This window comes from Lygodium microphyllum, chromosome 8, assembly GCF_053477565.2.
Source record: "Lygodium microphyllum isolate KBCC chromosome 8, Lygodium_microphyllum_v1.1.10, whole genome shotgun sequence".
NCBI lineage: Eukaryota > Viridiplantae > Streptophyta > Polypodiopsida > Schizaeales > Lygodiaceae > Lygodium > Lygodium microphyllum.
Genome location: NC_141142.1, coordinates 155,390,342 through 155,407,992, shown reverse-complemented (window position 1 = coordinate 155,407,992; position 17,651 = coordinate 155,390,342). Strand labels below are relative to the sequence as shown.

At 40.6% G+C, this 17,651-nt stretch overlaps 1 protein-coding gene across 2 annotated transcripts in view; it reads left to right on the top strand.

The window, feature by feature from the left end:
- The first annotated feature begins 7,588 nt into the window (after nt 1-7,588).
- The window catches only part of LOC148033029 (proteinaceous RNase P 1, chloroplastic/mitochondrial-like), a 41,917-nt gene continuing 31,854 nt past the window's right edge, over nt 7,589-17,651 (top strand). Inside the window, exons 1-2 of one of the 2 annotated variants that reach the window (XM_087683735.1) lie at nt 7,589-8,883; nt 9,249-9,347. In XM_087683735.1, coding sequence (XP_087539861.1) covers nt 7,783-8,883; nt 9,249-9,347 — 1,200 coding nt within the window. In that variant the 5' untranslated portion in view covers nt 7,589-7,782. The remainder of the gene's footprint in view (nt 8,884-9,248; nt 9,348-17,651) is intronic. The other variant, XM_087683734.1, reaches the window with a different exon arrangement.

The window sequence follows — 17,651 nt, the reverse complement described above, 5'->3', positions numbered from 1 at the left end:
TCCCATTTTAAATTAAATTCCTCCCCCCTCCCCCCTCTCTCTCCCATGTGTAGGGTCTAGGTTTTTTTTTTGCTCTCTCTCTTTTTCCTCTCCTTTAATTAAGTCAAACTTTTTAAAATAAATTTTTAATATCTCTATTTCTTTCTTAGATAGATTAAACTTTTTTATTTAAATATTTTAAAAGCTTTTTTTGACAGTTTTTCACACACTTTGAGAGAGAGAGAAGAAGAAGAAAAAGACAGAGAGAGGGAGAGGGAGGAAGAGTAAAGAGAATAGTATTTTTTAAATTAAATATTTTTTAATATAGTTTTTGACTTAGAGAGAGGGAGAAGAAATAATAATTTGAAAGAGAGAAAATAGGGGAGAGAAAGGGGAAGAGAGGAAAGAGAAAAATATAGAGAGAAAAGAGAGCGAGAGCAAAAAAACTTGAAAGAGAAAGAGAGAGGAAAAGAAAAATAAGGAGAGAGAGAGAGCAAAAAAGAAAGAAGAGGAGAGAGAGGGGGAATAGAGAGAAAGAGAATTATAGAAAGAGAAAATATAAAATTTAAGAGACAAAGAGAGAAAAATAAAAAAGGAAAAGAGTGGAGAGAGGGGAGAGAAGAAAAGGGGTGAGAGAAACAGAGAGGAGAAAAGGAGAGAGAATTATAAAGAGAGGAAAGATCAAATTTAAAAGAAAGGGAAAAAATTTAAAGAGACAATGAAGAGAGAGAGAGAATAAGAAAAAAATGAAGAAAGAGGAGAGGGAGAGAGAAGGAAAAGAGAGGGGAGAGAGAGAGAAGAAGAAAAGAGGAAGAGAGACGAGGGAAAAGAGGAAAGAGAAAAAATAAATTAAATTTAAATATTTTTTAGAGAAGGGGGAGGGAGAAAGGAGAGGGGGAAGAGAGAGAGAGATAGGAGAAGAAGAGAGAGGGTATGAACATAAAGAGAGAGATTTATATATAGAAAAAAGATAAGATATACATACTTTAAAAGAGATTAAGGGAGGGAAAGGAAGTGAAAGAAGAGAGAGAGAGAGAGAGAGAGAGGCAAGATAAAATTTAAGAGAGAGAGAGAGAGAAAGGAGAAAAAAATTTAAAAAGAAAATGAAGAGAGAAGAGAATAAGACAAAAAGGAAAAAAAGAGGAGAGGGAGAGAGAAGGAAAAGAGAAGAGAAAGGGTGGAGAATAAAAGAGAGAGAAGAAAAGCAGGAAGAGAAAAAAAGGAGAGAGAGACGGAGACAAAGCCAAGAGAGGAGGAGAAAAAATGAACCAAAATAGAAGGCACAGAGAGAGAGAGAGAGAGAGAGAGAGAGAGAGAATTAGACATAGGGAATATGAGGGGGAAAGAGAGAGAGAGAGGGGGGTGAAGGAAAAAGTTAGAAACAAAGGGAAAAGCGGCGGAGAGAGAGAGAGAGAGAGAGAGAGAGGAGAAATCGATTGTCGAGCAAAGTTGCTATGCACGGCAACTTTGCTTGTTGCTTTGGGGTAGCAAAGCGGCCTAGCATTCCAAAGCGCGCGTGGAACACTAGTGTATTTTGATGTTACCACATACACTAGAATTTAAAGAGAAACTATGAAAAAAAGAATGCACAACACATCTATATTTTTATCACCTTATCATTAGTAAAACAATTGTGAGAATAATTAAATAGTGCCCTCATATATTATCCTTACAATAAGACAAGAAGTTAATGAAATGCACTATTTAAGAGAGGACTCTTGTGAGTTAATACCATGATAGCAACTCAATTCTACATACATGAATTCCAAGCACAAAAGTTAGAATTCCAAATTAAAGGTCAAAGTGTACTTCCTTGAGGACCGGCTTCAAAATAGAAGAAACCAACATGATTATATGTTTTAATTTGGACATTTGACAAGAACTTCCTTGAATATCCAAGTGGCCTTTGGTCGCATGGATAAGATCCTCGTAGGTAGCAGATGCATGAAACTAGGATACTCTTTTTTGTAATGCAAGGCATTTATATGACCATCAGTGAGTAAAGCTTGTGAGTTAGAGTGTATAGGCACGGACTCGTGGAGACTGAATCACTACCTAGAGTGTGGGCATACACTTTTTGATGGTAGAAGTGGACATGGGTGGAACACATTTACATGCTAAAAGGAATAGTTTGCAAAAAAGTTTGAAATAATACACACATTTTTTTAATTGGTGCATGTGCAAGAAGTGCACCCTTATCCATTACTAATTATAAAGTGGGTACCGGAAACTCCTGGAGCACGGATTTATTATTTTAGCATGTACACAATAAGTCGCCTCCTCTCCAATACATAAAGGAGAGTGGACACCCAACCCCTAAATCTACTATGGTAAAAAACTACAGAGTGGATGCCTGAAGCCCATGATTCACCCATTGTATCAGACGTCCTCACGAGGATAGCATGTCTTGGAGCCAATCAAATGCTGTTCAAACTAGTGATCTCGAGCGATTAATCCACACACTTTGGGATATCTCTTAAACCCATAAAGTTCTGTATTTACCACATATAGGGGTCTTAAACCCATGAAGATCCTATAGGTAGGGATAACTATTAAATCCCATAAAATCTTCACAATCATTCATACCATTGAACCTAGAGGAGCCCTATGATCATTTAGTTTAACCAGATCCTCATGGATCAAACCATTGAACCATCATAAACTTAGCCTGGTTAAACACCGGCATTGCCCCCCCAATATGCGCCACTTTTCGTTGTCAATAAGTGTCCCATCCATCTTCCGTCCGCAATCATTTACACACCGGCCACCACCTACACACTGGACACTTCCCGAATGGCATGTAAATGAAAGGACACTACGGATGTTGATCATTATTCTCATAATAATTATTATTAGAATACCTGATTAAACACTTTAAAATGACTAATAAAACTAGAAGCATTATAAAACTTTTAAAAAATCAGCTAATAAAATTAGTAATGAAAAAGAGAGCAGGGGAGTTGAACCCCTTCACCATTATGTTGAGGCATGGCTCTACTAAGCTCTCTACGAAAAGGTGGAAAGAGGGAAAATTTATGAGCACACCACCCCTCCTTCCACCTTTTCACCTGCAATGCAGATGCAACTGAAGGTTACTCGTCGTTGTCTTCGTTGTCGATCTCCTCTGTAGAGTCAAAATCACCAAAGACAGTTCTCACATTTGCATTCTCCCTCTCTCGAAACATGGCTCGAGCAATGTTGTCTCTCCAAAATGCTCCCCCAGGATGGCTTGCCCCTAGTGTTAGGTCTGCTGATTGAGCTTTTTGTATTGCTCGCATGGTACCTGTGTTTGTTAGCATAGCAACCTCTACTAATCCATTCCTCAAACTATTTTGTTAGTCCATGTCTTGATGAGGTGCATTACTTTCTCTCTCAAGTTCCGTTCTCGCTTCACGTATCCATGCATCATCAAAACTATCTCTATGCACAATGTATATATTATGTAGAACAAGGCATGCTGCCACCATCTTCGGGACACTTTGTAAAAGCATGTCACATCTCTTCAACAATATACGGAATCACACTTTAACGATGCCGAATGCTCTTTCAACTAGCATACGAGTACTTGATTGTATGTAATTCCAATAATAACGTTCCGGAGATAGTCCATCCTCCTTACTACCCTTGAAAGGAGAAAGCATCCAAAAGCGTGTAGGATAAGCACAATCACCTAATAGATAGTATTCTCCCAAAGCTTTGTTTGTGCATCGTTTTCCTAGATTTGAACGTTGAAAAACATTCCAATCGTGCATAGAACCTGCCCAGCTAATGTCATAGTTCCAAACAATACAATTGGCTGCCACACTGATCTATAGAATAACTGAGTGGAAGCCCTCCTTATTAAAATAATCTTCGTGGTTCTCTCTTGGGACAATGATAGGTACATGACTACCATCTACTGCACCAATGACATACGGTATACCTCGAAGAGTCTGAAATTCATTTGCATATTTTTGCATTTGTTGTGATGTTGGCCACTTTATGTACATACCATCAGATCTAGATGCGGCCAGTTCATTGCAAATGTCCAAAATAGTCAATTTTGTAAACGAAGTCAAGACTCCATACAAATTAGCTATAAGTCCCAAATTTGAGCCGCTTGCCAAGTGATGTAGGGCCACACAGACTCGCTTCTCGACAAGTATTGCTCTTCTATAGTTCGTGTTCTTACATCGTTCGTGACGAGATATTTAAATGTACTCTTGCTAACTCGTAACCTGCTTTTGAACATTTAGTTTGAATAACTCCCCAAAAGTCCCTGCTCCATAAAAGTTTGTGGTCTTGGATAGGCCTAGCATGACCATCAATCGTACCTTCGTTGACCTATTCTAGCTCACGACTTAACCTCAAGCCATGCACTCCATCAAAGTATGCAATTGCATACTGTGATCGTCCTTGGCATCCAAATCACTTAGCAATAGCTGGAACATTGCCACAACAGCAACTACAACATCGACGAGACATATTATCAGATGACTTTCATTGTTCATTCGCCTGTCAAAAGATTTGACGAAACTTTATGAGACAATTAAAGAGAGATGTATAAGTACACTTTAAAACATTTTTTAAAAAAAGTTACAGATTCATCTACTATTGAAACCATCGTTCCTTTTTAAGACTTTTGATTACATCTAACATACCAGATATTGAGGAGGCGGGCGAGTGTATCCATGGTAACGAGCTTGCATTCTTCAAATGTTTTCTTTTCCTCTAAGTTTGCTTTTTGGTTGGCTAACGGGTAGAGTTAGCCATGTCACTGAGAGACTCCTCTATCTTTCTACCCTTCTTATTGCATGCTCCTTGGCTGGTCATTTGATCTTGCTCGATCTTTGAAGGCTCATTGGAGTCAATGTCTTCCTGGGTGTGCTCACCTGTATCATTGGAGATTAATGTAGTGTTGTCTTTTGGAGAGGATAATCCTCCAATAGACGAGGCACGTGCATTGCTAACAACATTGGCCCAATTCCACATGTATTCATCCACAAGATCATACCATTGACAAGTGATCTTGCGATTGTGGGCCTTATCCTTTCTATATGACTCATAGACACATCCCCAACATTTTTTGCATGCCTTACCATCTTTCTCAAACTCCAAAAATAACGATGCTAGCTGTGTGGCTACCTTGGATTATATATCCACTCCTTGCTTTAGTGGCTTTGAGAACTCTGCACTCATGGATCCTTGGATGTGAATGAGCTGTACTGTCCATGCATCCTTCCACTGAGCAAATGGTTTTTTTGTATTTGTTGTTGAATGATATTGTGTCTTGGGTGTGTCATCCTTATTCTTTCCTTTCTGCGCCCTCTTTGGTATAGGAAGTTTTGGTGCGTCAGACTCCGATGAAGTTCATCGTGGATGCTGCTTATTAGCAATCTCAAAATGTGGCACCATTGGTACTTGGATCTTTGAACTATGTCAACCTCATGACGTGTCCTGGATTGCATCACATGAATGTATTGCTTGTGGTTCTTGTTGTGGTGGTGCCAAGGGGCCATGTTGAGGACTATGTGGAATTGGACGAAGAATTACATCATTGTGTATTGTTGTGGATCCATCTATACCTAATTGTCTTGGTCGTTGGAATGATGCGAATTGAGGAGGACGAGGATTGACCAAAGGAGGGCGATTTGAAAACACGTTTATAGGAATATCACCAGCCACACTATGGCTTGGAATGTGGCTTGGAACACCCACATTTTGGCTCGAAAAGTACATAAAGTCATTACTACATATTGCTCATTTGAGACACGAACTGTTGCAACTCCTCCATGGGAGTGTTCTCTTGAGAATCCATCGAGCTCCACCTTATGCATGAAAATTGATCCATTATTTAAAATATGTGAAGGGATAGACATGTTTATTGTTCTTTACATAATTCAGCCATTATTATTCTTTATATTCTATGCATAACTTTATTATTCTTTATGTGACCAATACTACGGGGCCAAACCTTGCAAGACCATAAAGACTTAAGAACTTGTGATGATGATTTTACATGAATACATCATAGAAGCATATATCATAGAAGATCATAAATTATTTATGAACTTATGATGGTGATATTGCATCAATACATGATTCTTGGGATTATCATGAAATGCATAAATGATTTCAATCCCATATCGTACAAGACCATGAATGAATTATGAATATGATGATGCGTTTGCATGGATAGATGATTCTTAGCTCCATTACACACCAGGCCCTAGATGCCCAGTGTGTGTGACATGGACCCATCACAGGCTTGGATACCATAAAAGGGTAGCTGGCAATAACGACAATGCAAATGCATAAATGATACACAAACCCTAAACCATAGAAGACCATAAAGTTTCATAGGCAAAACATAATTGCAAATACACGATTCTTATGACCTATGAACTTTCATGTAAAAGAGGCGATAATATAAAAGATTTTTGCATCCATACATAATAGTTATCACATGATGATGCAGTGCATACACAATGAATTATAATCACATGCACGAGACCCAAAAAATTTCTTTTCAAATCATTTCTTGAATCTGACATAAAGCTTACTCAAAGCACAAACCATAAAGCACGAACTTATGATGATGAGTTTGCATGGATAGACGATTCTTATAATGACAATGCAAATGTATAAATGATACACGATTCTTATGACCTATGAACTTTCATGTAAAAGAGCTAAGAATATCAAAGATTTAAAAGTTTCTTATCGAATCATTTCTTGAATCTGACATAAAGCTTACACAAAGCATGAACCATAAAGCACAAACTTATGATGATGAGTTTGCATGGATAGATGATTCTTATAACGACAATGCAAATGCATAAATGATACACAAACCCAAACCATAGAAGACCATAAACTTTGATAGGCAAAATATAATTGCAAATACACGATTCTTATGACTTGTGAACTTTCGTATAAAAGAGCCGAGAATATTAAAGATTTTTGCATCCATACATGATAGATATCATGATGATGCAATGCATATACAATGATTTATAATAACATGCATGAGACCCAAAAAATTTATTATCGCATCATTTCTTGAATCTAATAGTTGGCTTACTCAAACCACTAGATACAAAGCATGAACTATAAAGCATGCAGCAATTTAAAACATAACGCAAGTCTTATATCCATACCTAGAGAGAAAGAGAGAGAGAGCACCTACTAATTGATCTTCATTCCTTTCGCGCGATCGTCCTTTCAGCTTGATGATAGCAATGGCCCTATATTCCTCGTGATATCATCAAAAAACTTGTGATCAACATTGCCATTCAAATTATGATATGAACTGCACTTCAGAGAGACCAAGAGAAAGGGAAATGATGCATGCATAATCGCATGTCAACATTGCATGAGAGTCATCCATTAATATGACTTGATTTGGCAAAAAAAATTTCGTCCAAATTGCTGTTGCAACCAACCAATCTCAAATAGAACGATCAATCTCCAATCGTTGATCAATGATTAGAATGATGATCAATCTCCAATCCTTAATCAATGATTAGATTGATCAACCAGTTCCATGATCAGAGCTTGGATTAGAATGATCAATCTCCAATCCTTGATCAATGAGAGGGCAGGGAAGGTATTGAATGCCCTGTTTGGGCACGCGGTGTGTGTAAAAGGCAGGCGTCCCTTTTTTAGTATCCTGGCCCGTGATTGACACACTGGGCGTCCAGGGCCTGGTGTGTAACGGGCCTTAATGAGCTCAACTGAGTGAAGGCGCTCTTTGCTCCGCAGCAGCTCTGTCTGCCTGTCTGCTCTCGACGTTCCCGACAGATCGACCCAGTTGGCTCGACAATGGGGCCTAATCACAACTATCCCTCCAAACGTGCCAAAAAGAGGGCAAAGAAGGATCACCTTAACCCTGAGATCATTGCAAAGCTCGGTGTTTGCTCCAAGCATGGTGACCTTCATGGTGCTCTTGAGGTCTATGACAAGGTTAAGCAAGAGGGATCCGTTCAGCTCAAGCAGCAGCATTATAACCTTCTGCTGTACATCTGCTCCGGTGCTGGTATGGGCAGCCTTGTCAGGGCGAGAGGTAGACAGAAGAAGACATCTGAGGTTCCTGAGTACCTGAAGAATGGGCCGGACATGGTAGAATGTGATATAGGAGCAGAGGTGTCTAATGACATACCTTCAACAGAGGGAGAAGAGGGCGACGTTGTTACATTCGGTGCAGATGACATGCAGTTGGCAATCACGAGAGGCACTGAAATATACGAGGACATGGTACGCTCACAGGTTCCCTTCAATGAAGCCACGTTTACTTCTGTAGCCAGGTTAGCTGTTGCTAAGGGTGATGGTGATTTGGCCTTTGATACTGTGAAGAGGATGGCTGCTGCAAGTATAACTCCCAAGCTCAGATCTTATGGTCCAGCCTTTCTGTGCTTCTGCAAGAATAACATGGTAGAAAAGGCCTTTGCAGTGGATAATCATATGCTTGCTTCTGGAGTCCTTCCAGATGAAAGCCTACTTGAAGCACTGTTGAAAGTAAGCGCACAAGCTGGGCTAGATGATAAAGTCTACTCTTTATTGCATAGACTAAGGAAAACTGTGAGAGAGGTATTACCGGCAACTGCAAACACGATTGAAACATGGTTCGCTAGTGAGGCTGCATCATCTGCTGGAAAGTCAAAGTGGGAGAGTTTACCTTTGACAGAAGAGGTTGTCAAGGCTTTTGAGGCAGGAGGTGGGGGCTGGCATGGGCTTGGTTGGCTGGGCAAGGGTGACTGGAGAGTTGTACGAACAAGTGTAAATAGATCAGGTGTTTGCATGTCCTGTGGTGAAAAGCTCTGCACTATTGATCTAGATCCTGAGGAGACAGTTAAATTTGCAAGTTCGCTTGCAGAGCTTGCATTCCAACGGGAAAACAAGAGCAAGGAATTTCAGGCATTCCAGGTCTTACTTTCCACATCCTGCGAAGCATACAACGTATTGAAAGAGCTTCAACTAACATGAGTATTGCAGCTCAAAGAATAGTTGTTTAGTATCGCGTCTATTAAGTAATGAATCTCTTATATGCCTGTTAAAAATAAGATATTAAATCATGGGGTTTTGTACTCATAATGCACAAGTTCTTCTTTTAAGGTGATGTGCAAGCTCTCAAGTGAGATCTTATTGTTGAGCTTATAATGTATACATGAATGCTCACAATATCTTGAATGGTCTTGTTTTATCTAAAGTGATTTTGTGCATGTGCGTGTGTTTGAGCGGAGGCATGGGGGCTTTAAAATTACTGACAGGAAACTTGTTTGCTAAAACAGGAATGGCTAGAAATGCACGGGCCTTATGAGTTTGTAATTGATGGTGCAAATGTTGGCCTATATAAGCTGCAGGGTCAGCAAAATTTGAATTTTGACCAGGCATGCTCTATTTTCTACCAATTCTTAAGCTCTAATATATTCAGTCTTGTGAATTAATTTAAGATCATGGGCCTTGTTTGAGTCAAGACCAATATGGGTGCATAAAAACTTGTTTTAGATTAACGATTGTTGATAAAGCATGATGCCAAGTTTAGGTTGTAAAGATAATTTATATTTAGTTTGTGATTAAGAAAATGAAGCAGGAAACAACTAATGAAATTGCAAAATGGAGGCTAATAATCCTCAAATGGAGCACCAGGTTCTAGGTTAGAGCAACAACACTTTGATTTTCAGAGTAGGTGACAGTGAGCTGTGCCTGTCAACCCCCGACTTCTGAAGCAGCTGATGGAAAACAAGCGGCGTTGTAACCAACTTGCTACTCTGCCTTTGCTCAAGATCATGTGACTATTGGCAGCTTTTGGCTAGAGTGATAAATAATCCTCAAGCCAAGGCTGAAGCTATATCCTTCATCTGAGAGCTTGGTGTTGAGGTCATGGGTCCATTTTAACCTAGATGGCGTTGTAAAGTAGTGCCTCAATGCTATCGAATTCCAAGGGAGATAGCACAAGTGAGATATCCGAGTACTAATATGTTGGGTTGCTCACACAAGGAGAGGGGGAATACAGATTCACGATGCTGATTAAGAACGAAATGTTTGGCTTAGTGTTGGCTAGATAAAGGAGAAACCCAATTGACTTCCAAGTTTGGGTTAGGATTAATTGGCTTTGAACCATCACCTCATGTAAGCATATACTGGCATTCAGCTTACACCAATGTGTCTATACCTTTGCTAATTTTGCTTTCTCATCCTTAGAAAGTATGGAAGAATCTTTGATTCATATGATGATCAATAGACTCGGTCACAAGCTCCACCAGATCATAGGACTCCAATATGGCAAGCATCATCACATGCCAAATGCGGAAGTTCTTTGATCCTATGGAAGAGTCGATAGAATTGGGACATGATAGCTTGAAACTCCATATCAGCTTCGGAAGACATGGTCACTCGAATAGTTTGCACAAGAAAATGGGTAGCCCCCTTTGACTCCAAAAACGCAGCCTACTAGGGCTTCCTACACTCCTTCCAAAGCCATTTTAACCATTGGAGGCAATTAAAGTTTGAAAATTGTTGCAAATGTCTGAAAATGCAACCTTTCCCCCTTCCCAAGGTAGAAATTATTGCACAAAAACAGCAAATTAATTGCCTTTTCTTTATGTCTTTGCTTGCTTCAACCTTATGTCAATGCATTGCCCTTCCACTTACCCTTGAACACTAAAAATAGACTCTTGGTGTAGTGCTATAATCTACTCTTCAAATTTGCCCACAATCAATTAGCCTTTCAACACTGCTCTAATACCATGTCATAGTGCAGCAATTGCAAAAGCATATGACCGGATTGAAAGAAAGAAATGAACATTGAGAGAAAAAAGAGAGTGAAAGTGATAGAAGAACGATGAAGACTACATGAGCCAAAGCCTTCCAATTTAGATTCATGGGAGTAGAAGTGGGCCGTTACTCTATCATCTGAATGTTAGAGATTATTCATCCCTTGGACTAGCATTTCTCAGGTTACCATTGGTGCAGTCAGTTCTCTTGAAGGTACTTTTAGAGGGCATTATTCATTATTCTTGTCAGTTAGTGGGCATTTTTAGTAGACACAGTGTATGGATAATTTGTCAAGTAGGCGATGGTGCCACGTGGCAGCAGGAGGAGGATTGATCACTGATCATTTTATTCATTTATGTTGTAGTTAGTAGTTTTCTGATTAGGTCGGCCAGTTTTTTGTTGGCCGACTACATTATTTTATTGCACTATTTTCTCCTATTTAGCTCGCTTGGCAGCTTGCCCCACACACTTGTTTTCAGGTGCTGGTGGGAGAGATTCGGCTGGAGAAGATACGTCTATAGCCCTTGTATATCTACTCTCCATTTCAACATTCATTAACTCCAAATTTTTGGCCTTTTAGTCTCTTTTCTCTCTCTCTTTCTCTCGTGTTCATTTCCTTTCAGTCTTGTCTATGCGCTTCCGCATTTGTTGTACTCTGACATGGTATCAAAGTAGCGTAGGAGGGTTGATTGATCATGGGAAAACCTAATGGGGAGGATTCTTCGTGACAAAAGTTTGAGTTTTCAGCCTTTGGAGGTTGCGGTGAACAGGTTGTGCGTGGAGAAGGAGGAAGTTGTTTTTTGTAGTGCTTTGCTATTCGTGAAGGAGGAAAGGCTACGTTTTCATCCTTTTGTTGTAGATTTTGAGTTGTCATCGCCTCCAGCGGATGGAACTCTTTGAGGACGAGCGGAGAAAGCCCTAGCGGGCACCAACACCATGCATGGAGTCAGTTTGCCCTTGTTTTTGTGCAAGCCATTCTATTTACAATGCCGATTAAAATTAATATAGAGTTTCAGGCTATTATGGATTGTAAGGTCCCGACGTTGTCGGCTTTTCTTGCAGATCAAAAGCCCGATGGGGAGAATTACTGCATGTGGTGTGTAATGATGCTTATTATCTTGGAGTCTTATGATTTGGCAGAGCTTGTGATCTAGCCTATGGACCGTCCTAAAGCTCGCGATTCCTCTAAGCTTTCTTGAGATGAGAGTCGAGTGACGATTAATGTTTATTCCATTGAGTCGTAGTGTCCCAAGGTACATGAAATAAGGATGTGTAGCTCCACTACCTTCATAAAACAAACAAAACTATCCCACACACTACTAGGATAAGTACCTAGGGATTACCTAAGGGTGTGTATTTGCCAATCATATGGAGAATTTGAGGAGAGAGAAGCGATATGACGTGTGAGCAAGCAAGATAAACAAAGCTAGTATGCAAGCATAGGAAGAAACTGCCTTTGGAGACTGCCATGTACAATGCTATGAGTATGGTGGATCTAGAGTCGACTACTTCAAGGGTGATTGAAAAGGGATAAATACGCATAGATGCATATTTACATGAACAAAATGTCAATGCATGGGCTAATGCAAGGGCAATGGCACTCTAGTTGTTGCAACGGATAATTGTAAGCACCTCACAAGAAAACTGAAGTGTAGCTAGCAAGTTTCTTAGATAGATGGCCTCAATGGTACCATCCAAGAGAGCTCGATACTCTATCTCGGCGGTGGAAGTTGCCATTGTTTGTTGCTTATAGCTAGCCCGAGAGATGGGTGTCATGCCCAAGGTAAAGATGTGGTTGCCATGGGAATGTCGGGTGTCAGGATCTCCCGCCCAGTCAAAATCAGTGTACCTCTGCAAGTATAAACCATTACCATAAGGGAGCCCATAATTATAAGTACATCTTAAATATCGTAATACACGACAACAAGGAATCCAATGAGACATCTTGGGTGCATTAAAATATTGACTAATCTAACTAATTGAGTATGCAAGATCTGGCCTAGTATGTATGAACCAAATTAGCTTTCCTATAACGGAGTGATAGGTATTAGCATTAAAAGGCTGGCCCGAGATATTCTTATGTAGTTGAACAATGGGTTCACGAGGCATGGCTATTGGCCGTGTTTGATCGGCGCAATATTGTTTCACCAGTTGTAGGGTGTACTTTTGTTGTGAGAGAAATATACTTTCCTTGGATCGAGCAATTTTTATCCCCAAAAAATAAGACAACAAACATGAGTCAGGCCTTGATTTGTGCTATGGCGACGGAATTTGAGCTAATGAGAAGTATGCCATCAATGTACAGCAGGATAAAGTTGATCCTCGCGCTCATGGTGCACACATATAGATTAGGATCATAGGAGGTAGAATGGTATCCATGAGTAAGTAAGAACTCGTCCATAAAGAGCTTTTTGTAAGCAAAATACCTTATCATTTCGGTCAGTAGAAGAAAAGCTAGGAGGTTGCTTAACATAGATTTTCTCCTCTAAATAACCGTTTAAAAATACACTTTTAACGTCAATCTAGTAGATCACCCAAATGTGGTGAGAACCAAACGTAACCAACAGACGAAAAGATGTCAACCGAGCGGTAGGTGTGAAGGTTTCTTCATAGTCAATGGCATGCTTTTGCTTGAAACCTTGCACGACAAGGCGAGCCTTGTATTTGTCTAAAGTATCATTAGCCTTTAGCTTGGTCTTAAAAATCCATTTTGTCTCAACAATCGGCTTGTGACGAGGATGATCCACCAAGGTCCAAGTTCCATTTTGGTCGATACTACCAGTTACTTTTCCATGGCCTCATGCCATAGAGGGTGAGACTCCTACCAACTGTAAACAACGATATATATGAAGCATGAGGGTGAGTTGAGTAGACCTTCCAAGGCTCTCTGTAGTGGAATGCCATCCAAGGTGATAGTGAATGTGGGACCACAAAGATCTACATGAATGAGCGTAAGGGGTTCTGCAGTACGTGTGGTAGACTATTGAGGGAAAGGTGTATGATGTTGCTTATCTAGTTGACATGCTTTACAGACCTCTTCAGATAGTTTTAGGTATGGAAGGGCCTCAACCATCCGTTGATGTGAAAACTCATAAAGAGAGTCGTAGCCAAGATGTCCTAAGCGAAAATGCCAAAGACGCTTAAGAGTCCATGGGCTTATATGTGGTGGCCAAGGCTCGTAAGTGATGGAACTCCAAATCAATGACAGTTGGCTCGGTAAGAAATGGGTCATGTGGTAAAGGCCATTAGGTCGTGCCTTGTCTCAAGCAATCACTAAACGAGTTTGAGAGTCTAGGACATAGATTGTGGTTGCTATGAAGAAAACTTTGGCAATAACCCCTATAGAAGTTGACAATAGCGGAAAGCGTTATGAGCCTTCTATGAGTAGACGACCTTATATGGAACAAGTGCGGGATTAGATTAGGGTTTTAACCCTTGCACTAAATCCCATAGGTTTTGAGGGTCTAAGACATGGCTCATCAAGCTAGACCAAGTAGTGTAGTTCAGCCCGTTGAAATGAGTCTTGTCATTGAAAGCATGCTTGGCGGATGAGGAGCTAGAACCGTGAGGTGTCGGTCAAGGTGAAGGATAAGATGGTGGTGGTGGTGGTGGATAAGAAGGAGGAGCGGGTAATTGTGGATAGGCAGAAATAGGTTGTTGATGTTCAAGAATTGCCGATTGATATGGAGGTACTGAAATTGTTTTAGTCCCATATGATACCGTAGGTGGAGGTGGAGGCAGTGAGACACGATAGCCTTGTCCAAATGTTGGTTGGGGCACAACACCACGACCAGATGGTCCACTAGGTAATGTCATAGAGGCAAACTGTGGTATCACACAATCCACACTCCAGTATATCTGGGATATGCACTCCCATAGGGATAACCTGAAAGTATGTGTGTGGGAGTTCTAGTCTTCGTCACACATACACCACTTGGAAAAAATATGTATGTAGAGATTCTAAAGGGTGTGCCTAAGTGTGCAAAACCCCTCCGTATGGTGAGGGGTGTTAAATGTGGTGCACTTAATGGAAGTGGAAAGGAAGGTGTAGTGGAAGACGAGGGATAGGTGGGAGCCCAAAATGGATTAGTGATTGGTGATGTTGTGGGACACATGGTTGGTTCCTTTTGTCCATTAGATGCATTAAATTGAGAATTGGATGAAGATGCACCTACTCCAAATTGATTATGAGAAAGCAAATTGAAAAAAAAGAAAGCGAAGGAATACTTACAAGTTTTTCTTTTAGCTTTTTACCTAGTTTTGAGTTAATAAAGAAATACTTTGTCTTCCTCATTACTTAGAAACCAAAGGTTATTTTGAAGAGTCTTCTTCATCACGAGCATCATAAGATGTCCCTCCTCTTGGATGTGGTAATTAAACATTAATCTTTGGAATTCACAAATGTGAAACTCTGCATCTTCTTCGGTTTTAAAAATGGGCAAAGGCACCCCTAAAGCTGGCAGATTCGGCGTCCCTGCAGGAATTGCAATGGGTTGTGCCATGACGACAAACGGATTGACAATAGGAGTTTGGACTGATGGGATCACACCCCCACTTGAAGTGGATTGACTTGGTGGAAGAGCGGAATAACTTGCGCTTCTTTCTGCACCTAAAGGTGTCAGAAGTGGAGCAGTGGTGAAAGCATAAACATGTGCTGAAATAAACTGCTGAAACACAAGACAAAAAGAAAAGAAAAGAACACGATACAGATGAGAACTCAGATGTATGCACGGGAAATGGAATCCATATATCTGAACACAAGATAGTCGCATACAACAGCGAGTCACTGGCTGCGTGGGCACTGGCACTGGCACTGGCTCCTCTCTCCACAGAGTCTGCAGATGGTGAAGTGAAGTGACTGACTGAGGAGGAGCCACTGAGTATAAATAGGCTGAAAAAGTGGGGAGCAATAATGCTGGTCGGACAGCATTAATGCTGGCCGACTGGTGCATAAAAATGCTCCACTGGCATAAAATGCCACACCAGAAAAATACCTAAAATACCTAATAAAAATGCCCAGCCCAGATCAAGCTCAGACTCACACATGAGCTGACAAATACTCTGCTAACAAAAGGACTATGTGCAGCAGTTGGGTTACTAAGACCACTGCCTTTTATGCGTATCGGGCTGCTCCTTTGAGGAGAATAGCGACCCCATATCCAATAGAAAAGACAGAATCAGTTGGCATAGAATTTAACATAAGAGAGTTCATACCTGGCATTGGAGAAAAGAAGTAATGTGGAAGTGGAGTGTAATCCGTGCTAGGTACCACATGTGGATGGCCATCCATAGTGGAGATTCCGAAGGTCTTGCAAGATCATTATTTTTGTGCATCGAATCTAAAGGAGATAACTTTGACTTACCTTCAACCTCTTGTTGAGAGCCCTATGCATAAGGATGAGATCATACTCAGTAGTGGAAATCTAATATGGTCTTTGGACTCCATGGTAGTCCGATGGCTCTTCACTCATATTAGATCGAATAGTTAGCAAGTTGGGAGGCCCACTCTTGATTGTTTTTGTCCATGTGTGGCTGTGGAAAGTGGAGCGATGGTGTGAATGTGTCTTATAAACAAGCCATATGCTATACGAATAATTGTTAGGTGGCTATTATTTATACTTGAGTTTGATTTTTTTTTTCTCATTTGACGAGTATACTATTAGGAAGATCTTGTGCTTGTTGAGGCTTCTAACCCACTTTACCTTGGGAGAGTTCCAGGGGTACGACACACTCTCCAGCTCATAACCTCTCCCTTGATCCGAGAGATATGAGAGTTCGAGGTTCAGTATTCATTGCATAGCGTATTTGTTGCATGAGCATCATATATTTAGTAGTCATTCACTTCATTATTCATTGTGTTCATTGTCTTTGAGTTATCCTAACCCTAACTGTGCTCTATGTCATCAATTTGTGCTTTGTAGTATGATTAGTTTTGTGTTTTCTTTGTTTAGAGCATTCCTTTACATGGTGTCATATCTAGGTACTCTCTGAGAAACCTTGGCCTCTGATCGGAAAGCTCATCGGCAAAAGCAGAAACCATAGAAGGGTCAGATGCGGACAGTAGTAGAGGAGAGAGAATCTACAGTAAACAAAAACTGTGGAGGGGAGAGAATACCTGGCAGTTGAAAAGACAAACAAAAATAATTTGATATGGGCGACAAGGTATAAGGTGCAGGTGACAGTGTGGAAGACTATGGAGGAGAGAGAAGATCAAAAGGCAGGTTGCCACATGTGGGCGACAGCATCTAGATTATGGCGATAACTCTAGAAGCCCTAGACGACAGTAAATGCAGCCTCGATGTGGTTGCCTATAGCTAGGAAGAAATACTTGGCATCAAACGCAAGTTTGGCAGTGATAGGATTAGTAGGTGACAGCTAGATGTGGGTAATGGAGGCTGAAATCAGGCGCCAGATTGTAGCAAACAGTAACGGGAAGCTTTGACCGTGATATGGGTGACAACATCTAGATTATAGCGATAGCTCTAGAAGCCCTAGACGATAGTAAATGCAGCCTCGATGTGGTTGCCTATAGCTAGGAAGAAATACTTGGCAGCAAATGCAAGTTTGGCAGTGATAGGATTAGTAGGCAACAGCTAGATGTGGGTAATGGAGGCTGAAATTAGGCGCTAGATTGTAGCAAACAGTAATGGGAAGCTTTGACCATGATATGGGCGACAACATCTAGATTATGGCGATAGCTCTAGAAGCCCCAGACGACAGTAAATGCAACCTCGATGTGGTTGCCTATAGCTAGGAAGAAATACTTGGTAGCAAACGCAATTCTGGCAGTGATAGGATTAGTAGGCGACAGATAGATGTGGATAATGGAGGCTGAAATCAGGTGCGAGATTGTAGCAAACAGTAATGGGAAGCTTTGACCATGATGTCCTCCGCAAACAAGGTGTGGGTGGAGAGTG